The 17010-nt window shown below is 34.1% G+C and overlaps 3 protein-coding genes across 7 annotated transcripts in view; 1 reads left to right on the forward strand and 2 right to left on the reverse strand.

Moving 5' to 3' along the window:
- Positions 1 to 1025, reverse strand: part of LOC124636839 (ral GTPase-activating protein subunit beta) — a 31988-nt gene extending 30963 nt beyond the window's left edge. For all 4 annotated transcript variants that reach the window (XR_006985158.1, XM_047173026.1, XM_047173025.1 and 1 more), the window contains exon 1: positions 763 to 1025. Coding sequence is in view for 3 of the 4 variants with exons in the window: in XM_047173026.1 (XP_047028982.1) it covers positions 763 to 798 (36 nt within the window). In the remaining variant the exon portion in view is untranslated. The remainder of the gene's footprint in view (positions 1 to 762) is intronic.
- Positions 1026 to 4263: 3238 nt separating this feature from the next.
- Positions 4264 to 5662, reverse strand: LOC124636766 (B-cell receptor-associated protein 31-like). Its single transcript, XM_047172903.1, has one exon. It carries the CDS (start codon positions 5443 to 5445, stop codon positions 4771 to 4773), a length of 675 nt encoding a protein of 224 aa, XP_047028859.1. The 5' UTR covers positions 5446 to 5662; the 3' UTR covers positions 4264 to 4770.
- Positions 5663 to 5699: 37 nt separating this feature from the next.
- Positions 5700 to 11542, forward strand: LOC124636765 (metaxin-1). 2 transcript variants are annotated; one of them, XM_047172900.1, is made up of 6 exons: positions 5700 to 6152; positions 6236 to 6382; positions 6668 to 6937; positions 7656 to 7890; positions 8043 to 8197; positions 10694 to 11542. In XM_047172900.1, exons 1-6 carry the CDS (start codon positions 6075 to 6077, stop codon positions 10817 to 10819), a joined length of 1011 nt encoding a protein of 336 aa, XP_047028856.1. In that variant the 5' UTR covers positions 5700 to 6074; the 3' UTR covers positions 10820 to 11542. The 2 variants fall into 2 exon arrangements, with proteins under 2 accessions (XP_047028856.1, XP_047028857.1); XM_047172901.1 differs by lacking the exon at positions 10694 to 11542 and adding an exon at positions 9103 to 10210 and having other exon boundaries at positions 5818 to 6152.
- Positions 11543 to 17010: the final 5468 nt, after the last annotated feature.

Below are 17010 nucleotides of genomic sequence, written 5' to 3' on the forward strand. Positions count from 1 at the left end.
GTTGGAGGCAACCTGCATCCAGCGTCTTCCGGCGATCTTTATGAGATTGTCTGTCTACCTTGTTGGTGGACGTCCTACGCTGTGCTTGCTAGTCCGTGGTCTCCACTCCAGCACTTTTCGACCCCATCTGCCATCTACTTTCTAATTGGTTGGTTTAAACTAGGAAACATACTATATCTATAAGCTGATATAGGACTTGAACATGAAGAATCACAAATATTTCTAAACTATTTCCAACAATCATTGCAAAGGTCTCTGTGAGTGATTTTACATTGAGACATGGCACTGAACATTATAAATTGCTCAAAATTTACTCAATTTTATTACAGTCTTATATACACATCCACCACTGGGCTGGGTAGTTGTTGTACTAGGTTTCTACCAGTAGCTACTCTTCTATTGGACGAAAGACAATGTAGTCTGTTCATAAAGGGGTCTCCAATAGTTGTTAGTAAATCATTCAGCATTAACAATAAATTGTTGACATTTTAACTCTCTGCTCAAAACTATCTATATTGTTATTGTAGTTCACAAATTAGAATGTTTTCCAAACAGTTAGCACAGAGCAGTAGTTTCGGGAATATTATAAATATAATTATATCACGTAAAAACGGCGAATGTTTCTCATAAGCCAAGCAGATGTACTTAGAAACTTTTAGGAATCGATTACCAGGCAAGCAAAGGCTAGCAGAGGTGTAAATAAGTACGGAATATTAGGTACTAAATAATAACAACAAACTTACAGGAATGAAATCAACGTACCTGGTTGTTAACTCTATTGAAGATGCTCACATTCATAAATAACACTTAACGGTACCCTTTCTAACGGATCACGAACTTCCTCAAATGGTAAATCAGATAAACATTATATTCAGCAGGTTCGATTTAAACTTAATAAATAGCATGAAATTATATATTTCACAGCAAATTAATCAGAAACCTTTTTGTATTTTCCTCAGCTAGAACACCAGACAGAAAACTGATATTATTACTAATTTGTGAAATAGGAAGATACGTTCTGCGTATGAGAAAATGAGATAAAAGCTTTTCTTTCATGGGATGTTTCATGGAGGCGTAAATATTTTTCACGTACGTCATCTCTTATGTCACTTTGATGTTTTTATTGTCAAATAACAGCAGCTGGTTTTCTTTTGTCTCTGTTTCATATGAAGGAAATGACTGCCATAGAACTATTCATAAACCGTTTCAGGTTATAAATTGGTGGATCTGGAACGCGGTTTCAGACAGAAACCGTTTCGTTCAGAAATAGAATCGTCTGATAGGTTTCAATCATGAAATATCTTTAAAGATACACAAAATGTGGTAAATAAAACTATAGGAAGATACGTTCCCATTTAATTATAATCGAATATCCCTTCAAAAATAAAAGACCGTAATAAGGTGATAATATGACAGCCAGATAGAGACAGTGAGCCATAGCTGTTGGCTACTTCAAAATTCTTAAAAAAGGCATGATCTAATGAATGTCCCCAATAAAAAAAATTACAAGATTTATTTAAAATTTTAATTTAATAAACTGAAAACCAGAATGCAATATACTGAAAAACAAATAAATGCAGAATTGATGTTGTCTTACATAAGCAATTAAAAACTAGTATTATTTGAAATGGTGACCAAAAACCAAATTGTAATTATAGTTCGGCCGTTCAGAGAATGCGTTCCTGACACGTCGCGATTGAACTGACGACGTAACTTTGTAATGGCGTTGCAGTTACGATAAAATTTTTTTGCTGATTGTTTATCGTTTTAACAATTGATGAAATAAATTTAAAACAACATTATTATATCAATAATCAATGAATGTTATAATTTTGTGCCAAACTGAGTGTCAAATAACTTGGTAAACAATATTTTTCTAAATCTCTACTGCGCAATTACAAGGTTATGTCAGCGCTTTATATTTGTAGTGCTGTGCTAAAAATAACAGGCAAGTATCGTAATCAGTTCTTTTACAGTTATACTTATAATATAAAATAAAAGTTTTGTTTTTCTTTTTAAGAATTTGAAAATAATGGACTATAAGATAACTTTTATGAATTTAATACTGCTAATTTCAGCTAATTATTAAAAGCTTATATTAGTATCTTAAGGCAACAAACTGCGTAAGTTAAAACTTCAATACCAATCTGTGTATAATCTTAGCAAATTCGGATTTGTCTCACATAGCTTAATCTCATAGACACCAATAAGTAAGTAGTATAATATGTGCGCAGTCCTGTTTACTATATTATGTCTATGGTTTTTATTCGATTATCCGGCTTTTGTTTAATGGACTGTTTCTGCTTTTCAAACTGACATCGGCGCTAAATAGGACTTCGATTGTGTTTTTATTGCGTTCTTTTTACTTTTGGTGTATAATAATGCCTAAACGTGGACAAACATTGAAAAGTGGAGCCCGTGAGTTAATCATCAAGCTGCAAGATTACTTTGAGCGGGAGCGGCAAAATTGCGGACCCCTGGTACCTGTCGAACAAGTACAAGAACGCGTCTCTCAGGCGCTTGGAGTTAGCAAACGAACGATAACAAATATTAATAAAGAAAAGTTCGGCTCGACTGGCATGGAAGATAATATTTTACGAACTCCGAAGAAGAAACGTAGAAGTAAACCCGTGACAGATATTGACACCTTTGACGCCGATGCAATCAGAAATCATATACCTATATGGTTACTATTCCAGAAATGAATATCTCAACAGGAAGAAGCTTTTGGCATCGTTAAGAGAAGCTGGACTGTTTAGGGGGTGTAAAACTGCTTTAACCAAAATCTTAAAAGATAAAGGTTTTTCGTATAAAAAAAACAGACAAAAGAAAAATTTTATTAGAACGATACGACATAATTTTAAAAAGGATAAGTTTTTTGAGGGAAGCAAAAAAAATTGATAACTGGGATAATGTCGTGTTCATTGACGAGACATGGCTAAACGCCAATCACACGGTTTCCCGTTCCTGGACGGATGATACACAAGCGTCGACATCAAAAGTACCAATGGGTAAGGGGGCCCATCTGATAATATGCCACGCAGGTTCTGCAAAATACGGCTTTGTGGAGAACGCGTTACTGGCATTTCAATCAAAAACCACAAATGACTACCACGAGGAAATGAATGCCACTACATTTAAAGAGTGGTTCCAGAACGTGCTTTTGCCCAGCCTAGCAGAGCCTTCTGTAATATTCATGGATAATGCCTCCTATCACTCGGTTCAAATACAGAAACCCCCTACCCAAGCTAATAAAAAAGAAGAAATGGTGGCTTGGTTACAAGCAAAAGGCATTGACGCAAATATGCAGATGCTAAAAGCAGAGCTAATTAAATTAGTTAAAGAAAATAAAGCGGCAAATGTGCGATACGAAATCGATGAACTGGCTCTGGAGTACGGTCATCGCGTTCTAAGAATTCCACCGTATCATTGCCAATATAACGCGATCGAGCTAATCTGGGCTCAAATAAAAGGTTACGCCGCCCGCCACAATACTTCCCCGCCATTCAGCACGAAAAAGATGATGACCCTATTAAAAGAAGCCTGCGGGGAAGTCACAAGAGATGACTGGGCAAGGGTTATTGAGAAGACTAAAAACCTGATTTTGGAACATTTTGACCGAGATATCAGGATTGATTCCGTTATTGATAATAATATAATTATACATGTAGGGGAAGATGATGATGAAGACACCACCTCCTCAAGCGAATCGGAGTCTGATTAATATTCTGTACGCACATTCAATTCAATGTACTTACTTTATTGCATAGAAATTGTAACTTTGTAACAAAGAATAAATAAAACAATTTTATTATATGAATATTACCTTTTTTTGGTTTCCACTTAAATAACTAAAATAAAAATTTAAATGATTCCGCCAATTTAAAACGAAAATAATCTTAAAATAATTCGGCGGTTCATTTTGGAGGAACGGTAACGAACTCAGTGTTATGTTGTGCCCATCACTAGTTGTGACTAACTGATAGGTGTCAGGAACGCATTCTCTGAACGGCCGAAGTATAGTACATAAAAAAGTAATAATAACCATACACTGCTACCGTTATAAAAAGTTGATCTGATTGCCTTGCCAAAATAAATAACACAACCCTAGTAAGCAATAGATAAATAGCTACAGCTACAAGTGTATTTGTCATTTTTTGTCCCTTCATGTGCAACTTAGTAGAATTGGACTTCAACTTAAACTTCTTTAAATCTCTATATGATGCTTGAACCTCATTAGAATTTAATAAGAACAGTATCAAAAACATTCCAACAATACTTTATCCTAATTTATTTACAAGACTAGATTTTGATAATTTGGTCTATAATTTTATACCAAAATAACACTTGGAGCATGGTGGAGACAAATTCTATACAATTTTAGCTAAAACTAAGTTGAAATTGACAATAAAATGGCCTTATTTTCTTCCATTATGTCTAAGAATATAATATAAAAGTTTATTTAAAGTACAAAAGAATTAGGGGGACTATACAACAATCTCAATACATTAGTAAAGCACCAAATACAATGAACTCACAGATCATTACCAATATATCTAATAACTATTATGATTTCAGGGTGTTTAGATAGTCATGCAAGCTTATAAAAATACAAAATTAAAATTCTTCTTCAATAACAATATTGCTATGAGAGATAAGTAATACATAAAGATTATATTATGTTATTTTTAACATGTTAGGTAGGTATTAGCAGCTTTATATTTAAGTACTGATAATATAAGCTTATTAGATAATGTAGTGTAATGAAAATTATTGATTTTTAGCTTCAACTTGTTCTTGATACTTTGATTTCCAAATATTTACTTCTTCTTCTAAATTCTTTGCTTTGGACTGCTCCTCTTTTAGCAAATTGCGAGTTTCCTCCAGTTGAGACACAAGTTCTTCATGATTTTTGGCTGAACCCTCTAGCGTGTTAGCTATCACAGTCTCCTTGGCAAGCTTTACTGTAGCTTCTGCCTCTTTGATTATCTTCTCAGCCTTCTTGCTCAATTCATCTTGAATTATGAGCATACTAACAAGCCTTCGAATAACGAACGATAGGAAAATAGCAAATCCAGTTATGTAGAAGTTTCTCTGTGCCCGAAATAGTTTTACACTGGTTTTCATTTCACTTGCCAAATGTGCGTGAGCCCCAGCATCATTGGAGTGTGAATATTTCTTCATTTCCCTTATCGCATCAAAGAGAAACAAACATAAAACTCCTATAAATACGTAAAAGTATACTGCAGCATATTCTCGAAACATCGAAAATAATCGAGAATGGAAAAACTGATTCCATCTCCTGGGACTAAATATGGGTAGAATCATGATAATGACGACAGCTACCTCGAAATAGAGGTAGCCAGCAATAAATGTCCATTGAATAGACATGTTATCAATATTTGCCCGGCCGGTTTTCAAGGTAAATTTATACACTTTGCACATCCACACAAGTACACAGATATCCTTTTTACCAGACCTTTGAAATGTGACGTTTCACTATTTTACTACTATTTACAAACTCTGTCTCAACACAATTATTTCACAAGCATAAAATAGATAAAACCCCAAAAATAACTACGAAGAGATTCAGATGTTGACAAATCGCATTGACAAATTGCAAGTTGCAACTCTTCTTCTGTCACTTCACTTGTGTCTGGTCTGTTGGTGTCGTTCAAAAACAAATCGTTTTGGTTTTGTTTGATTGGTCCACGTCCAATAAAATAGTTGTATGAGTTGAACTTGAGCGAATTTAAGCCATTCTGTTAATTGTGAACCCCGGGCCAAAGAGAAAAATAACTTTAAATAATACTATTGAAGGAGAAGGAGACCTTCTTCTGATGTTCTTTTGGGAGCCCGGATCAATGTTTTCTTTTATATCAATATTATTTACACGACGTGAATTATACTAAAATATTTCGAAATCGACTACGAAGATTTAGTAACATCAATATTGCACATTGCCCTACCTTACTTACTATACCTCTGTAAAAAAAGAAAAAAGGCAACTGTCATGTCATTTGTTCAATGTTAGGAAAATTGAGATAAATATTATTTGTAGATATTAAAAAGCAATGGCTAATATAGAACTAGATATATGGCGAGGGGAATGGGGACTCGCCTCGATTGATTTAGAATGTTTAAAGGTTTTAGTAAGTATTTTTATTCATAACCTAAAAACTAATGTTGTGCCGGTATTCTTATTGGTATTTATCCTTTTTTGGCTTGTCTGCAGACCTATATGAAATTTATTGGAGTACCAGTACGAGTTCGAGAAGCGAACAATCCATTTTTTACGCCCAAAGGTCGTCTCCCTGTCATGAAGGACGGCCGCAACTTACTTTCAAATTTCGAGGAAGTTGTTGAGCATTTGAAATCTTTGGTATGCTTTTTACTCTTCTAATTATCTTTTTAAACTAGTTTACCTCTACAGATTTATACTCTACGTTTTGAGGCTTAACTTTAGTTATGAATTCAATTTTGCTATGGTTGTACCTATGTAACACAATTGAATGAGACATTACATCACTTTGTATGCTAATGCATTTCTTCTGCGATCTTACATCGCCTTCGATGCCTGGGTAGAACAGCACATGAGCAATATTTATTCATGACTGCTGCTGTAGTAAATGAAGCACTCCATAATATTAAATTCTCATTCTTCCAGCATTACAGCACAGATGTGCACCTAAACACAAAGCAAGCTGCAGAAGCCAGTGCATTCACACAATACTTGCGAGAGAAGCTATACCCAGCATACCAGTATGCCTGGTGGGTGGACGAGAAGAACTACTGTGACCTAACTAGACCAACGTATGCTAAAGCCCTGTGTATTCCCTTCAACTTCTACTACCCATCAAAGTATCAGAACGCAGCTAAAGAAATGATTGATGCTTTGTATGGGGAACACACAGATTTAAGGGAAATTGAAAGAACTGTGAGTATTCAATCAATGCACCTATGACCTTTCATAAATGGTCGAATCATAAATCATAAATGGTTGAATGGTGGATTGTGTTCACTACAGTGAATGTTACATAATGACCTTTGTACCTTTTGAAGTTGTGACCTTTGTACTGGTAAAATTCCTTTATAATTTTTTTATCTTCCATTTCATAACATTCTGAGCTATTTAGATTACAAAGACTTTAGTTGATACATCATTGCACCTATAATACAGAGTGTGTCGTTCATAATCACATTAAATCCTATCACATATACTTTATGATATTCTATGGCGAATTGTAAAAAAAGTAACCTAATCCATTCAGTGGTGTAGCCACAGGAGTCATTTTTCGTTTTTATAATTTACAACATCATGTGTAAAGCAGAGATAAAGTTAGGAGTATCGAATGTTCTGCTCAGTTGACAGCTTTCAGTTTTCAAGGGAGAATTTCAGTTGTTTGTAATGACTGATTTTTATATGGTGTTCTAATTTTCGCACATTTTTATTCTATTTACTTTTTTTATTTTTACGTATATTTCTTTTTTATTTCTGTTAATCGACATATATTAACCAATATATTAACGCATTTCATTTAATGTGATTATGAACGACACACCCGATATAAACATGGTCATTGAGATGAATAAGTAAATGAAACGTTATCATAACTTCAACATTGTGATCTGATTTTACTTTTTACTCATTCCAGTTGTACAGTGAAGCCGAGAAATGCCTTAAAACACTATCGGACAGATTAGGCGAGAGTGAATACTTCTTTGGTAACAGGCCATCATCTTTTGATGCAACAGTGTTTGCATACCTGGCACCACTAGTAAAGGCACCCTTCCCAAACGCAACACTCGCCAATGTAGTGAAAGGGATTGCAAATCTCTCCAGATTTGTGGCTAGAATCAACCAGAAGAATTTTAGACATGTTACAGATGGTAAGTTATTTAAAATTATAAATTTTTAAACTTTACTGTTCTCCCTAATTCTCATGACCAACTTGATTCTTGCAAGTTTTTTCTTTGTCTTCAATCTTCAATTCTATTTACTTTTTTTGTTAATACCGATGTTGTCCATTACAAACTTTCAGAATACAACAGACTGAACGCCAAGAAGCAATCAACGGGTACCCAATCGGAGCGTGAGGCCGCCAACTTCCCGAACCAGACTCGCAACAAGATCCTAGCTGCCTTATTCGCGGCAATCGCCATGACAGGCTACGCCGTCGCCAACGGCATGTTCCAGGTTAGTAAACAGCACCTTCGCTCCAATTCTATAACTGCACCAGAATCTGTCTTAAAACCTAAAGCATTCTATTGGGCGTGAAACTTCACAATTTAAATATAGAATTTCCAAATTAAAGATGCAAGCTACCTTCTAGAATGCTGTAGAAAGATTTTAGTCTTGAGGAATTTGATAGATGCAATTGCTGTAGTATGGTGGGTGTGTAGACTTTGTAGTTGATTTATAAAGTAATACATTACACAGCTAGTGAACTGTACTGACAGAAAAGCTGAAATGTGCCAAATATATTTTTGGATCACAAAAGATCTTGTTTTTACATTCCATTTAATAAATTAATACTTATTATATTATCAAGTTGCTAGAGAAAGAAAGTTAATAAATGTATGTTTATGTAAATTATTTGAAACTAAATAGAATACAATTCCCCCTATTTTACATAGTAATAAATAGTATTTTTTAACCAGAAGTGTGTTTTATATGGTATTTTTCTTATTATAGTCTAGTGGTGGTGTTTATCGACATGTGTCACATCTCTAGCAACTCTAACGGCTCATCTATCATTATCCTCAAGAGGCTCCTTTTTATAATTTTATTTTTAAATATTTGTCTTGAAACTGTGATCTTGTGATTTCTTGTGCTTTGCGAGTTTGATGCTTTGCTAATTTGGGCATGCTGTGTATTTTTTTATTTTTGCCATTATGTAAAAATAATTTAACATTAATTACTTCTGTCATAGATATAAATCCTTTTGTATAAAACAGAGCTTGTTTTCTTTTGCTTCATAACTGAATATACTTTTTACAATATTGAGAAAAAAATAATGAAATGAATAAATATGGTATATAGCGTTTGCCTCAAGTTGTATTCTTATTCATTCTCACAACATATCATTTTGTTTTGTTCAGGACTTCAAAGATTACGAAAATTCGCGCGATTACAACGACATGTTTGAGAATGATGAAGATGACAACTGACGCTGACCGCGGCCCGGGAGCGTCGCCAACATTGTCTGCCGCCCGCGCCGACACCGCGCTAACTCGCAGTAGTCACGCCGAACTAAATGCCACTATATTCCATGTAATTACAAATAAAACAGTACAATACCCCTATCTTTGGTCATCCACACTGTTAAGTCATGACCAAAATACAGCGGTACCTTTGGAATATCTTGAATTTAGCTCGGATTTCAATACACTGATATTTACGAATATTATTTAACTCGATTTTGCTTTCTATATGCAAGTGAGCACGTACAAAAGTATTAAATGAGCTGCAAGTCACAGCGACTCAGTGTTGGCGGTTATTTTATCTTAAAATGTTCTAGCTAGTCTAGCGTTAGTCGTGGCTTCTAGTGACTTGTAGAGACTGTGTTATGTTCCTGATATATTGACGAGGCGTCATTATATACGTTGTTATTGTATACTAATGAATTATTGAATGAAGTATGTTATGCTTTTAATTAATCACAGAACATGGCAACGCTCATAGTAAAGTCACTATACTCCACCGGTAGTCTCGAAAATGTGTACAACATATCCACTGCATTTAGTACTGTTTTTAGGATGTATTTATAAAATGTTATCGATGTCTCGATGTTTGGTTTATGCTGTCAAACTGCTTATAGGCCTTTTACAAAACGTGTTTCTTAGTTTAGTTTCTTGATTCAATGATAATCTAATTTATGTTGTATGATGGCGAAGTATTTATACAATGAAAGCACGATGAGGGGAGACGATACTTGTAATATTTTTATTTTGTACTAAAGCGATCAAAAATTATTTTAGTGAGATAATTAAGAATTATGTTATTCAATTTTAGACTTTATAATTATTGTGGTAGACGCTAAGTTTTCGTGCAGTGAAAGCATAGCTAAACTCGAGACAGACACCATTAAGCTTGGATTATATTTTAGTAGAGCAATACAGGTAGATGTTTTGGTTTTATGAATGAGAATTTATTTGTTGGTTGTTTTAACTGATTCCGTTAAGCGTGAATAAAATGTGGTTCGTTGAAGTTGCATGTTTTATTTCTTTGTTTGTTTTGTATAGCATACATACATAAAATGTTAAAACCTCTGGTTCTTACAAGCAGTGAATTAAATCCTTAAAATCTTGTATGGACTCACTCAGTGTCCGTTTGCTTCCAGAGGTTAAAGTGCATTATGTTGCTGAAAGCAACTGGCCCACTGAAGTTATTTGAAAACAGGATAGCCAACCCAACATATATTGGAATAGCATGGCAATTACATATATTTATGCCAAATGAAAATTAATCTTATCATGTACGAATATAATATACTTTTCTTTGATTCAAATTGGTTCTGTGGCATGTATGGAACCCCGATCACTCCTAGATGTCCCAAGAATATTTTTGATCCCACCGAGGAACCTTCAAATCTTTACATCCTTGCTTGTACCCTTGTGGATATTTGAACAATAAGTTATATACATTATACATTATAATTATGGGATTCTATTATTTTTCGCAATTCTACAGCGCTGGGCATCCTGGAGTTGGCAGAGAACGATGCTGCTGAACCGCTTCCGCATCGCTAAGAGACATATGGACAAAATCACTAAATTAAAAGCCGCCAAAACTACCGACGAATCGAAACCTGCTTAAAATATGCGTATAAATAAAAATGTTACGTATTATAACACCATATTGAGACCTAAGATTACGGTTTAAGTGCAAAAAAGAGAAGGAACTATATACAAGAAATAGCACATCTCGTTTTCGCCTTAGAATCCGGCTGGCCTAAAAGGTCGTAGGGAGATTGTAAAAACGTTTTTAAATCTTGAGTGAAGGTACCTACCGTACATAATTTTATTTACGGCATTTAATTCATCGTTTTGGCACACTGCGTGGGTTGCTACGGAGAAATATTTTAATTATGGTGACGGAGGAGGACCACAGGCCGACGCCGTTGAGTTTCGTGAAAAATATATCTAATTAGATTGATGTTGGCCAAGTGTAGGTGTGTTTATATGTATAATAGAGGCAACGAAAATGTTACCTGATTTTATTAGGGATGATTTTAGTGGGATTACTGAAATGTGATTTAACACAGATCTTAATAGAATAATGAGTGTTAATATGTGTTCATTCTTAAGATTCTGAAAGCCTATAAGATGTATAGATTGCCACTGCATACTAAGAGAAATTATTTAGTAAAATATTTTAGTTATACCAAATATATGTAGTTAAAGGTGTTGTCATATACAGCGTTCTTGGCTGTTAAAAGTAGTTTCATAGTTTACAGGTATTATTGGGGTGATGTTTCATGTTAACGACTGTAGGAAATCTATAGTTATAGTTACAAATATAAAATAGGTTTTCTATCAGGATTGTATAGTTAAGACGCCACCGTGATTTTAATAGCCGTTTGCCATGCCAAATTATAGGACTACCCGCTTACCAATGGATCTGAAATTTTGATATAGGTAAATTGATATCTTTATCTAGATTCTGCCAGAACGAAAACACGATACTGATAATTTTACTCGATCATAATTAATTCCGAAAACACGTCTAAAAAAGTACTATTTTTGAAATTACAAGGAAGTTACACTATCTTTATGTTTCAAAATTACTCTAATATATTCTTAACATCAATATTAACGTTCTGTCAAAGTCATTTTTCCATAACTATTACCAAACATTTTTAATTAAAGTTTTAAGATATTGGATTTTTTGAGCGGCAGCGATCATGATAGACGCTACGCAATTCTGAACCTTATGTCCGTGCTCTAGCGATTGATACACAATGTGTACGGAGACGAGCCAGTCCGGCGATAGCCCTCGTCGAGGTCGGACCTGCGCATGTTGTCGCTCCGGCCGTAGGTATAATAATTTGTGACGATAACTCAGATTTGCGCGCGGCCCTATGTGTGCGTCGGCTTGTAAATATACAACTTTCGCTCGTGTGACAGTGACGTCGTCCGAGCATGAACGTGTTCTTATCGCTTTTTGTTATGGGTACAGTCGTTTACAAAAATGTCTAGTTGTTCACGAAGAAAATGTTTAAGGAGTCAGGTAGCGATTCAAAAAATGAAACAACATCCAAAGCTTTTTATTATTACATCTTACAGTTTTTCATTATTTTCTCATAAGTTTTTTCAAATTGACATTGACAGTATCTAAGAAATAAATGAGGTGAAATATCTAAGATGAATTAAATACTCCTTACATATTTTCTAGCTCGGGGTACGAGGACAATAAATAAAAGTGTGGACTTGATTTTTCAAGTAGCGATTCAGAATCATTATAAATAAATAAATATTTTTATTGGGTATTAAACAAATCAAAAACTAACTTAATAATTTCAATAGATATTTACACAGATAAATAAACATTAAATTACGTAATAACTGTTTTTCCTTAAACAGCCGTAACCCCTAAATAACTGTATTTGTACCCGACTGTACCTCTTGTCACGCACACAAAGTCACTGTATATGTACAAGGGTTACCCACACATAACCGCGCGCAAGACTGAGTTGAACTTACTATAAGCACTCTGAGAACAAAAAATCTATGGAGACCGTGTTATACTATAAATTCTTTTTTTTTACATTATATTATTATTTATATTTCAGTTTTAATAAATATGTTTAAAAATGAATTACTTAGCTTCATTACTTCTTTGATACCTTACAGCTTCACTACATACATTTATAGCATACATAACACACAAGATCTGCGACGCTTTTATTCCTTAACCACTTAATTTTTACTAGCTGTTTAACGCGATTTTAGCCGCATTCCCGGGGAACTTCTTCCTGTGCCCGGATAAAATATGGCCTACATTCACTGGGGATAGTGTAAATCTCTAATTGTGAAAGCAAATCAAATCAGTTAAGCAGTTTCAGAGCTTATACAATCCACAGAAACAAACAATCAAATCTTCCCTTTTTATAACATTAGTATAAATTATGTAACACTGGTCAAACGCTTTCATTTGATACCCATATTGAGAGAGCTATAAAAAAACAATGCAATTCAGCATTTTCTGGCGGTGGCTATCTTGGACTTTAAATAATATTATACATGATTCTACATACTAATCAAGCCCTTTCATTTGATATCCATACTGAAGGAATTGTAAAAAAAATATGTTATTCGCCATTTTGTGGCGGCGGCCATCTTGGGCCGATATTCACCAAATAAAGCTAGGAACACTCCCGATTAATTTCATTTCAAACAAAAAAACCTAAATACATATCGATTCATCCGTTCTGGATATACAAACACACATACACGACACACCACACATACATACACACAACCATACGCGTCCAAATTATCATATTACTCTTCATAAAAAGTTTTCATTACAAATAATTTTTGTAAGTACAACAAAAAAAAATCCGATCAAAAAATAAAAAACTTAGGTAAGTTGCGGCTCCCTATCTTCCCTGTTCGGTTCTCCTGACCCCGCGCTGACCTCGGCGTGTGCGATTGGCGCGAAATTCAAATTTTACACATTGAGTGAAGAGTATAGCTTGCGCGACGCGATAGACGCGGAAGTGTAGTGGGCGGAGCTATCTAAAATCAAAAAATCCGCGGTGCGGTCTTAACGGCACGAATCTTGACCTTCACCTGCGCAAAAGTAATTTATTGGGTCCCTTTTGTGGTATGAAGTGAGGCGCGGGGGCGGGCTAAAGCGGTGATTGGCCCGCAGTGCATCGCATCATAGCCGTCACTCGGGATTGGTTCTTTCTTTGCTAATAAATCACTTCTGTGCAGATGTAGGTCAGAGCTCAAGATTCGTGCCGATAACTATACAATTTTTATTAACTTGTCGTCCTGTTTACAAAATAACTATGGCCAAATTGATCTTTAACCAGCATTTATTTACATTTTATTGATGAGTAATACATTTTTATGTTAATCGAAGTTATAGCTAATTATATTTTTATCGATCATGGGACCTGCTTGTGTTGTGACTTCATTTATTGAGGGTTGAGATGATAAAGCAGATTTATAACATTATAAATTTTAATGTTACTGTAGGTACAAAAAGACAAATAAAGACATTAGATTATAAATGTTGTGATTGTGATGTAATGTGAAATGTGGTTATTCTAAGTGCTGGTACAACACTGAAATATAAAAAATACAAGTGGACTTTTAAGGTGTGGTTTGAAGAAAGTAAATTGCTGTTGTACTTATCAACTGATTGTTTGGTTTAAAATACAATCTAGTAATCTATTTTAAGGTCGAATACTATCTTATAATAAATGTTGTGACGTTATAGAAATATAAATAAAATAAAACAAACATAAATATCTCGTAACTCCTTTATTCCTCACATTTGAACATTAGCGTGTAACAGGTACACTCATAATTTGGTACGAATCATTCAACATACGATTTGGACTGCACTGGGCTACATTATTATCTATAACTATACTGATTATTTTTGATACAATGATTTTTATTTATTACATGGTTAGAAGACGAGATGGCACAAACTTTCGGGGAGGTAGAGACGGGGAAATATTAAATGACGTCAAACAAGTATGAATCATGTCAATGCAGTCTTATATTAAATCTATACAGCTATTTTAAATTCACTAATCAATTCAACGGGTGTTAAAAATCGACTAAACTAAAATGTAACATGCGGCCCATCTCTCCTCTAGTACAAATTTTCCCGCCCGTGCGATGACAGTGAAACTATGTGAATTAATCAGTTATTAACAGTTCGTAAACTTATAAATTACATAAATATTCGCTTCTATAAGATAGAGTTAATTATACTTACAATGTTACAACAATACTGCTTGGCTGTTCCAACTTGATCAAGTTAGATGAGGCCGTGGGTCCGCTAGCGACAAACTTGTTAGCGCTCACTTACATTATCTACTAAAATATTTATTTAAATAAATAAATATATTCCTTGTATACTGGGCGCACTGTATCGAGATGTTCGCTAGTGTCCGCGGCCTAGCAGTTTACAATTCATAAGGTAACAAGAACAGGCGACAATGTGATGTCAGATTCCGAAGAATATGGAAACTAATTAGCAACTACTATTGTATACAACAATGTAAAGACGTGTTAGCTATTTGTTTGTTCGTGAACAAGCAGTTTTGATTATCTTTACCGTATCTAACCCTTTCTGGTCAACTTCTTGCCCCAACATTTAATGACAGGTCACTTTAGCTTTGATAATTAAGACTACCTATAATCTTCATAGTTGATGTTCAGATTTTAAAGGTAAAGTCAAGGATTTTAAATATAACAGATATGTATCGTTGAGGATTTTGTTGCCAGCTTAAACATTCTTAAATTGGTAAAAACAGAGTTAGTTGTAACTTTACTACAATTCTACATCTCATCGATTCTATGGATTATTACTACTATAGATTATTTTTAATGTTGGGGCATACATTTTAAGGCATTATTTCTTCTACCTGTCTTATTATAATCTCGTTACAAAGAAACATCGCAAGAACTTGTACTGTTTACAAAAACATCAGAATACATTGTATTCAACCAACTAATATACCACGACTAAGTTAGTAATCATTGACGGACATTTATAAGTATATACTTTTACATTAACATAATTCAGTTCAATACTACAGCTGAACAAAGTTAATTATTAAATGATAATTACAATTATAATTAAGGAAAATAAATATTACATTAAAATAATAACAAAGTACTTAAGTAAGCGTTGAAGCTGCCATATTTACAACATCATCATTGAATTACTATCATAAATAAGATTAATTTGGTTTGTGTCTCTATTAGACAGAGTTTTATCGAATGTCTTACGGCCAGTTTCTTCATCAAAAATTGAATTTGACCGTTACTAGTAACGGTTACAAAAATTGAATTTGACCGTTACTAGTAACGGTCAAATTCAATTTTTCTATTATTTTTGCTGTCACTTTAGCCTTGAAAAAACGAATTTGACCGTTACTTTTACTTTAGACATTACTTTGACTTTTACTTTGGCTTTAACTTTTGATGAAGAAACTGGCTGTTAGAGAAGTGATACAGTTTGTTAACGGTGCTGTGTCATCTAATAATACGGTTTAGTAATGGTAACAAAGTACTTATTTATAAATGAAACGGCCTGTTCGCTGTCCCACATGAATTCGTTGACTGGTGGGGCAGTGAACAGGCCGCTCCATATGAACATTAATAACGACGATAAGCTTTGTTAGTAATAAGCACAAATAAAAAATAATTACATCAATCTGATTAACTGGAATAATTCCGGAATGGCCCAATCATGTCCGCGTACAAACGCTCAGACAACATATAATTTATATTTTTTTATAATGGTCACACCATAAAACGATTGATTATAAAAATATAACTATTATTTAAAATGGAATATACATTTCTCGATCAATTCCTTTTTATAGGGAACTTATAAAAATATGTTTAATAGAGAAAACGACGCTATATCACGACTATATACAACTTAATTATTATGTACGTCTTATTGTAACGCGAATATATTAACTTGTAATTTACCTAATACTCCATAATGATGGCGCCGGCGACCTAACCTATGAGCCTTGTTCGTTTTACTGACTTGTTCTAGATAAATGAAATGTTTATTGTTGACCTCTTCTGTGTGACATTACAAAATTAGGAAGACAAATTATTCAGTTTACTATGGAAAAAGTACAAAACCAACCAGTTCTCTATATACACTACACACTATCGGAATAAACTAATGCAAAATATTATCGAAAAACCTAAATACCTATTATACAAAATACCAAAACTGTCATAAAATTGAGGCCAACAACAAACCATATCCCGAACGTCGCAAGCTAACAATTA

Source organism: Helicoverpa zea, chromosome 15 (genome assembly GCF_022581195.2).
Source record: "Helicoverpa zea isolate HzStark_Cry1AcR chromosome 15, ilHelZeax1.1, whole genome shotgun sequence".
NCBI classification, from domain to species: domain Eukaryota; kingdom Metazoa; phylum Arthropoda; class Insecta; order Lepidoptera; family Noctuidae; genus Helicoverpa; species Helicoverpa zea.